The sequence below is a fragment of the Sorex fumeus genome, unplaced genomic scaffold (genome assembly GCF_029834395.1).
Source record: "Sorex fumeus unplaced genomic scaffold, SorFum_2.1 ptg000142l, whole genome shotgun sequence".
Taxonomy (NCBI): Eukaryota; Metazoa; Chordata; class Mammalia; order Eulipotyphla; family Soricidae; genus Sorex; species Sorex fumeus.
The window spans coordinates 112,501-121,115 of NW_026606199.1; the positions used below are offsets into that span (position 1 = coordinate 112,501).

The 8,615-nt window shown below is 60.6% G+C and overlaps 1 protein-coding gene across 1 annotated transcript; it reads right to left on the reverse strand.

The window, feature by feature from the left end:
• Positions 1-4,225: 4,225 nt before the first annotated feature.
• Positions 4,226-6,465, reverse strand: NKX1-2 (NK1 homeobox 2). Its single transcript, XM_056106688.1, has 3 exons — positions 6,252-6,465; positions 5,706-5,735; positions 4,226-4,941 (listed from the first exon to the last, which is right to left on the reverse strand). Exons 1-3 carry the CDS (start codon positions 6,463-6,465, stop codon positions 4,226-4,228), a joined length of 960 nt encoding a protein of 319 aa, XP_055962663.1.
• Positions 6,466-8,615: the final 2,150 nt, after the last annotated feature.

Genomic DNA, 8,615 nt, shown 5'->3' on the forward strand with positions numbered 1-8,615 from the left:
GTGTGTCCCCAAGTCCAGGAAGTCTCTCGCAGAGCTCTTTCGCAGGCATTTGCTCTCAAAAGAAAGGTAAAAGGTAAAGGTAAAGGCCCTCCCGTTGATCGTCGATTTGCTCGAGCGGGCCCAGTAACGTCTCCATTGGAGACTTTGTTGTTACTGTGTCTGGCATATCGAATACTCTCGGTAGCTTGCCGGGCTCTCCGAGAGGGGCGGAGGAATCGAACTCGGGTCGGCCATGTTGGCCGCTTGTAAGGCGAACGCCCTACCCGCTGTGCTATCGCTCCAGCCCTCAAAAGAAAGCTCCTTTCAAAAGGGCTTGGGGGCTGGAACAATAGTACAGCAGTAGGGTGTTTGTCCTGCACGTGGCCTACCTGGGTTCGATCCCTGGCATCCCATATGGTCCCCCGAGCACCTCCAGGAGTAATTCCTGAGTGCAGAGCCAGGAGTAACCCCAGAGAATCGCCAGGTGTGACCCAAAAGGGGGAAAAAAAAGGGCTTGGTCGTGAAACGCCATAGGCCAATATTGATATGATTTGTCTCCACTACCCCAAGCCAGGTGGCTGGCTCAAAGGGCTGAGGTGCAAGCATTGCCTGCAGAAGTCCTGGGTTCCGTCCTTGGCATGCTATGGTCTCTGAGCATAGAAGTGACCCGAGCACTGAGTCTTGAGTAACCCCTGGCACTACAAACAAAAAAAAAAGTTTGGTAAAAATATTTCTTTTTTTTTTCTATGGAAATGAATTTTAGGGTGTGTATATGTGTGCTGACTCATGTAAGGTAAACACTACACACACACACACACACACACACATATATATTATATCACGATCGTGATCACGATCATCCTGTAACGTCTCTTTCATCCTAGCCCTGAGATTTTTTTTTCTTTTTGGGTCACACCCGGTGATGCACAGGAGTTACTCCTGGTTCATGCACTCAGGAATTACTCCTGGCGGAGCTCGGGGGACCATATGGGATGCTGGGAATCGAACCTAGGTCGGCCGCGTGCAAGGCAAACACCCTACCCGCTGTGCTATTGCTCCAGCCCCAGCCCTGAGATTTTAAAAAGTGCCATAATTCAAGGCTCTTTCAGGTTAGGAGAATGAGACCCATCATTGTTACTGGAATTTGGCATATTGGGTACGCCACGGGGAGTTTGCCAGACTCTGCCGTGTGGGCAGGTTACATTCGGTAGCCTGCCAGGTGGTCCAAAGTAAAAATCAGACAACAATATATATATACACACCTATCTGGAAGGGGCTGGAGCGATAGCACAGCGGGTAGGGCGTTTGCCTTGCATGCAGCCAACATGGCTGACCCGAGTTTGATTCCTCCGCCCCTCTTAGAGAGCCCAGCAAGCTACCGAGAGTATTCGATATGCCAGACACAGTAACAACAAAGTCTCCAATGGAGACGTTACTGGGCCCGCTCGAGCAAATCGATGATCAACGGGAGGGCCTTTACCTTTACCTTTACCTTATCTGGAAGGAGAGTTGGGCCATATCTGGCAGTGCTCAGGGCTTACTCCTGCCTCTGGGTTAGGCCTGAGGGATCATAGGTGGTACCAGGAATCAAATCCAGGTTGACTGTGAGCAAGGCAAGCACCTGACCCATGGAGCTATCTCTCCAACTCAAGTACTGTGTTTATTTAGATCTAGCCAGGGTTGGAAAAAGACAAGAAAATAGAGTAGGGTCAGGAGGAGTAGCACAGAGCCTCAGAGCACTGACCTCAGAAGCATGTGATCCCAAGTTCAAGTCTCCTTTGTTCCACGCGCACTCGGCAGAATTCTGCTGAACTCGGCCGTGTGCACCTGGCAGCTCTGTTATCTGCCATCCCGGCATCAGACGCCATTTCCAGGAGCACTGAAGCTGTGTGTGTGTGTGTGTGTGTGTGTGTGTGTGTGTGTGTGAGCCTCACAAAAAAAAAAAAAAAGGTGCAATCCTTTGGTTTCTAATTAAAGCCTGGCCAGGAAGTGAGGTCTCTGGGGAGCACTGCAGTACCCTCACTGTGAGCACCCCAACCACAGTTTGTGTGTGGGCACTGCAGCTGAAGTTCTAAAATTGCTCTAAAATTTTTTGCTTTTGGAAACTCAGTGCAAACCCAAAGGCACTGCAGCCTGATGTGGGGCCCCCAGTCACACGCTCCGCACCCAAGCATGTGTGCGATCCCTGTCATCCGCGCCCCAGCACCTTCACCTGTAAGGAAGGAAGGGGAGATTGTTTACAAAGCAGTGTTAGGGAAGCTGGACCCCTTCTCCTGTGAGTTCGAGCTGGCGGGCAGAGAGAGGCAAGTCTACAACCTCTGACCATTGGGAAATCACGCCAGGCCTCGCTGATCGAGAGCAGGAAATAGTTCGCCAGGAAATCATTTCAAAAAGAATTTATTAGACAAAGAGCAATAAACGGAGTGTAAGGATTTGGTTAGGAAGCCCGGGGCCTTGGAAAGCAGGAGCTCAAGGGGAAGCTCCTGGGTCGTTTCTCTCTTCCAAGCCGTGGAAGCAAGACCAGGGAGGAAGTGGCTTCCTCCAGCGCCTGGCCTAGACCCTCTCTTCCACTGCAGTGACTGAGATTCTGGGATCCGCATGAATGAAAGGATCCCACGTCCCCCCCCCAGGAGCTGACGGTCTTAGCTAGAGATGCTAACTCAGGGGGCCTTGCGGCAAACACGCAATGCGGCTTTTGGGAAACCCACTCACTGTTTTTAAGCTGACTTTCAACATGTAAAGTGAATAAAACCATGGACTTATCCTCCCGTGCCTGCCTTTTTAAATCTCATGCTGGCACCCACTGATCTTTCAGAAAAAGTCACAGTGTGCTGTTGGAGGAACGTTTCTTCAGACCAGAAGGGAAAGGGTTCACATTTGTTGGTCCTATATAAGCAATGTGTGTTTTCAAAGCTCATGAGCGTCTGAGGAAGGCTTAGTGAATTTAGGGAAAAGAGGAGATGTTTTCTCTGTCATCCCTGATAACAGAACTCGGGCCTATCGAGATGGAAAAATAACATTTGTTCACAAAACCGGTGTCCCTTTATGTTAGAAGAAGCCACTGATCGTTGCGTTTCATGATGAATAATAGCAAGGACCGTGGTACCCTTGTGGGTGTCAGAGAGCTTCAAGTAATCAAATGAGGAGAAGAGAGAGACACTTGAGCTAGTCTGGGTTTTGGAGATCTGGGTGATGAGCCACTTTACACAGAAAAGGAGACCTTTCCGACTGAGAGAATTCCACAGGGAAGCCAATGTTCCCCGCAAGGGATAAAAGAGAAGGAACAATTAGGACGTCCACCGTCCACAAGCCAAGTCCACTGTGGATATTTTTTTTCCCCCATCCACTGAAGACTTAGTCTTTCCACCCAAGAGTTCTCCCAGCTGTTACATCCTTTGGCTTGGTCACTGGACATCTGTGAGAGTCGAGAAGAGTTCTTTCCAACCGGATTCTTAGCGGAAGTTCTAAAATTGCCCATTTATGCTTTTGGAAACTCAGTTCAGTTCAAGATTGTAGTTAGCTCACGCAGTGCTCACTGGGGGAGACCGGGGAACCCAGATTGGGTGTCTATTGGAGCATCCAAACCAGCACTAGATGGCAAGGTTTCTTCGGTCGGGCCAACGTCCCGTCAGGATCTTTTCGTGCATCTGGGGCTCTTGCTAGGGGCAGTGGGTCACCGTGATCAGCAGGAATTTCGGGTGGGAGATCCGGTAGCATCTATCTCTCGGGAAGATGCCTGCGCGGAGTCTGGAGCGCTCAGGCCTCCTGGGAACGAGGCTCCAAGGCGGTGGGCTTGGGAGCACCGAGCAAACGGAGGGGCCCCTCCGCGGGCGGTGGACCCAGCTCTCCTGGCTCGCTTGTGCATCACTTGGGGGTTTGGGCTCCCGACCGGGCATGGAAAGCGGAGAGCAGCACTGGAAGAGGGAAATTCCTCGGAGAGAGCGAAGATCTTGGACGGTTCCAGCGTCCCGGGCGCGAGCAGCCGGCGGGCAGGGCGCACGGGCCTCTCTCCCCTGGCGTCCCCGCAGAGTCCTGGACCGAAGGAAGCTCCGAGCGTAGCAGCCGCCGCCGCGCGTCCTCGGCCCCTCTCGGGGCTCGGTGGGCTTCCCCTGCCCCCTGGCGGCGCCCGGGGCGGTGGGCAGGGCAGGGCGCGCAGACCCCCGCGCACCGGGAGGGGGCGATCCTGACGCTCCTGCGCCCGCGAGTGGAACAGAGATCCGAGCGGGGGGCCGGCGGGGCTCCGGGTTCATAGGTGCGGGGCGTAGAAGGGGGTCAGGTAGGAGGGCCCCAGGAAGGGCGCGAAGGGGCCCCCAGTCGCCGCCGCCGCCGCGGCCAGCGGGAAGGAGGTGGCGGCCGGGAAGAGGACGTTGGTGGCGGAGAAGGAGGGGAAAGTCTGGAAGGGGATCGCGCCCGGCCCGGGGGGCCCCGGGCTGCCCCCCGCGCCGCCGTTGCCGGGCCCCGCCGCGGCCGCCCCCGACGTCCCGGGCTGGGGCGCGCCGCCTCCCGCCTGCGCCGCGCCGTCGGCGCCCGGGTTCTGCTTCTTCCACTTGGTCCTGCGGTTCTGGAACCAGATTTTGACCTGCGTCTCCGTGAGGCTGAGCGACAGCGCCAGGTTCAGGCGCTCGCACACCGACAGGTAGCGCGTGGCCCGGAATTTGTTCTCCAGGGCCACCAGCTGCTCGTAGGTGAAGGCGGTGCGCGCGCGCCGGGGCTTGGCACAGCTGGGCTCGGGGCGCCGGCGCCGCGGCCGGGGGGAGCCCGGCGAGGCCGGGGACCCCGCCCCGCCCGCCCCACCGCGCGCCCCGGCCGCCGGCGCCGACGCCCGGGCCTCGAGGGGACGCGCCGGGTCCCCCTGCGGGCGCGACGCCCGGTCCGGCCGCCGCCGCGGCCCCGCGTCCTCGGGGTCCTCATCCGCCTCCTCTTCGGCCTCCTCGGCCTCCGAACCCTCCAGGGGGGACGCATCTGCGGGAGAAGGGGGCGATGACCAGCAGCCCACCGGGTCCCCGCCGGGTCCGCGCCTCCCCCGCCAACCCTCCCGGGGCGCGCGGGTCGCCCCCAGCCGCGCCCCCACCCCGCGTCCTCGGAGCGCTTCCCCGGACTTGGGGTTCAGGGGAGTCCCGGCGCCACCTCGCCCCTCACACACCCGCCTCCTCCTCGCAGGCGTCCACGGGGCGCATCTTAAGTGAACGCGTGACGCCTGCATCCCCAGCCCGAATAGTCTCATTGGGCACCTGGGGGTGGGGGGCGGGGGGCCGGGAGCACTGGGCATTAAGACATTGAGATGCCGAGTCCGTTTCGGGCCGGCCGGGCTCTAGAAGCCTCTTTGGGTCTGGGGGCGTCGAGCGATTTAAAAAAAAAAAAGGAGTTATTAAGCCGCCCCCTCCCCCTTTTAAAGTGGAATTCCCCCTTTCCCATCTTCTCTCTCCTGCCGTGTTAATAGAGTTTCAGATTTGTGCGGGCCGGATCGATAGATGTCATCTATTAAAGGTAAGTTTTAATCGAACAATATTAGGATCAGACAGGGAAAGGGGGTTTGAAGTCGGTACCTGCAAGCTGTGGGCAGGAGATATGCAGGCGTCGGTAATAGAATATCGATCACGGGGTGGGGGCGGGGAGCGGGGCCCCTCGGAGGGGGCGATCCGAACAATTACCAGGCGCACCTCCCCGGCCCGGCGCGGCTGCCGGAGGCGCCCCCAGCCCCAGACCATCGGGAGCGCGGTCGGGGCGTCCTGAGCCTGCCGGACCCGCGCCCGCGTCTTTGCAGACCCTGGGGGGAAACCCTGACCCTGGCCGCGCGCCCGCCAGTGCCAGGAGTCAGTGGGCCCCAGGGCCCGGGAGGAGAAGGGAGGGGGCGCGGAAGCCTGCGCCCCCGTGCACCCCTGCGCCCCGGCCGGGTCACCGCTCGGCTCTGGGGAGAGGAGCCGGGCTGGGGACGGGCAGCGCCTGCAGGTGGCTCTGAGCGTCGCGGCCAGAACCCGACGCGTCCCCCTGAGCCCCGAGGCTCACTAAGCCCCCCGGGCAACGCCTCGGCCCCCCGGTTCTCTAGTCCCTCAAGCGTGGGCGCTGCTAAGGGCGCTGCCTCCCGGGACTGAAGTTTCCCACTAGCCCGGGTCCTGGCGCCCAGGGCGCGCGCGCCCTCCGGATGCCGGAGGCTGGACACGGTGGCCGCGGCTGGGGGGGGACCCGCGGCCCGGGCCGGGGACGCAGCCGCTCCCGGCCTCCTCGCTCCATCCCCACGCCCCCCGGCCGGGAAGGTCCCCGCTCGGCCTTACCGGGGGTCTCCCGCCGCGGGTCCGGCTCCCCCGGGCTGAGGTCCTGCCCGGGCTCGGCCTCTGCCAAACTTTTCTTGGCCTCCCGGGGCGCGGGGCGCGCGTCGGGGAGCGCCGCGCGCGTGAATTTCTGCGGGTCCAGGATGTCCAGCACCGAGAAGGAGATCCGGGGGTCGTTGGGGGCCGCCTTGGCCCCGCCGCCCTGCCCGGCCAGCATGCCCGCGCCCGCGCTGCCGCCCGCCGGCCGGCCGGGGGCTCGCTCGCAGCTGTCCAGCGGCGGGGGAGGGTCGCGGCGCCCAAGAGGAGCGGGAGGCGGGGGGCGGGGAGAGCCGCGGGGGGCTGCGCGCCGATTGGCACCGCCGCCGCCCCGGACGCCGCCACGTGCGGGTCGCGCTCGCCGCCGCCCCCGGAGTGGCCAGCGCCCCCGACCCCGCCGCGGATGCCCGAGTTGGCAGGGGCCAGGGGGAGGGCCTGGAGCTTTCATCCAGGGTCTCTCTCTCTCTCTCTCTCTCTCTCTCTCTCTCTCTCTGTTCCTCTCTCCCTCTCTCTCTTCCTCTCTCTATCCCTCTCTCTCCCTCTCTCCTTTCTCCCTCTCTTCCTCTCTCTCCCTCTCTCCCTCCCTCTCTCCCTCCCTCTCCCTCTCTCTCTTTCCCTCTCTCTGTTCCTCTCTCCCTCTCTCTCTGCCTCTCTCTCCCTCTCTCTCCCTCTTTCTCTTTCTCTCTCCTCTCTCCCTCCCTCTCTCTCTCTCCCTTCCGTCCTCCTCTGCCCTCTCCCTGCCCCCCCCCATTTTCCCACCCCCCCCCCCACTGTCCTCAGTCCCTTCTTTCCTCTAACTGGGGTCAGGGCTTCCCCCCTGCACGAGGGATGCCCAGCTTTGAACTGGGGGGTACTCTCAGGGTGGCCTGATGGCTTCGCGGAATCTCCGGGCGGGGACAGCCCCCTGCCCAGGAGCTGGGGCCTCCTCACCTCTCAGCCTTCCCTGACCCTGGGCCCAGGCACAGTCTGACGAGACTGTTGTCTCTGTTTTAAAGGGGAAGGGGGGGGGGGGGGGAATCCACTGACTTTAAAAAATATTCTTTTTTTATTTTTATTTATTTATTTTTTAAATTTTTGGGTCACACCCAGCGATGCACAGGGGTTACCCCTGGCTCTGCGCTCAGGAATCAGCCCTGGCGGTGCTCAGGGGACCCTATGGGATGCTGGGAATCGAACCCGGGTCGGCCGCGTGCAAGGCAAACGCCCTACCCGCTGTGCTATTGCTCCAGCCCCAAATATTCTTTTTTTAAAGGGGAGGAGGAAAAATTCAAGGTGGAGAAGTGGAGTCAGAGGGATAGTGGGGGGCAGGGGAACAGTGATACACGGACCCCCCCCCACTTGCCTTCCACACGGCCCCAAAGACTGGATCCCCAGGGCAGAGCCTGGTGTGGCCCCCACCCCAAGTGAGTGGTCCAGAGTTGCTGTGCGTGGGTGGGAGGACCGACTGGAACCTGCATCTTCGGGGCTGCCGGGACCTTCTCCGGTGGGTGACTGTAGGCCAGGAAGGCCTGAAGCCAGGAGGGGTGGCTGGGGCCTGGGGCCCCTCGGGGCGTTAGCAGGTCCCTACATTGAAAGGGAGGAGGTCTCCCAGCATCAAGGAACACTTTCGCTTTTGTTTTTATTGTTGTTGTTGCTTTGCTGTTTTTGTTTGGGGACCACACCTGGCAGTGCTCAGGGCTCACTCCCAGGACAGTGCTCAGGGCTCATTCCCAGGGCAGTGCTCATGGCTCACTCCTATATGGCAGTGCTCAGGGCTCACTCCTGGGGCAGTGCTCAGGGCTCACTCCTATATGACAGTGCTCAGGGCTCACTCCTGGGGCAGTGCTCATGGCTCACTCCTATATGACAGTGCTCAGGGCTTACTCCTGGGGCAGTGCTCAGGGCTCACTCCTGGGGCAGTGCTCAGGGCTCACTCCTGGGGCAGTGCTCAGGGCTCACTCCCAGGCCAGTGCTCAGGGCTCACTCCTGGGGCAGTGCTCAGGGCTCACTCCAGGCCAGTGCTCAGGGCTCGCTCCCAGGGAAGTGCTCAGGGCTCACACCCAGGCCAGTGCTCAGGGTTCACTCCAGGCCAGTGCTCAGGGCTCACTCCTATATGGCAGTGCTCAGGGCTCACTCCTGGGGCAGTGCTCAGGGCTCACTCCAGGCCAATGCTCAGGGCTCACTTCCAGGCCAGTGCTCAGGGCTCACTTCCAGGCCAGTGCTCAGGGCTCACTCCCAGGCCAGTGCTCAGGGCTCACTCCTGACAGTTCCCAGGGAACCCCATGGAGTGCTAGGGAGCAAACCCAGGTGGGCGGCGTGCAGAGCAGCAGAAGCTACTCACCGTGCCCTCTC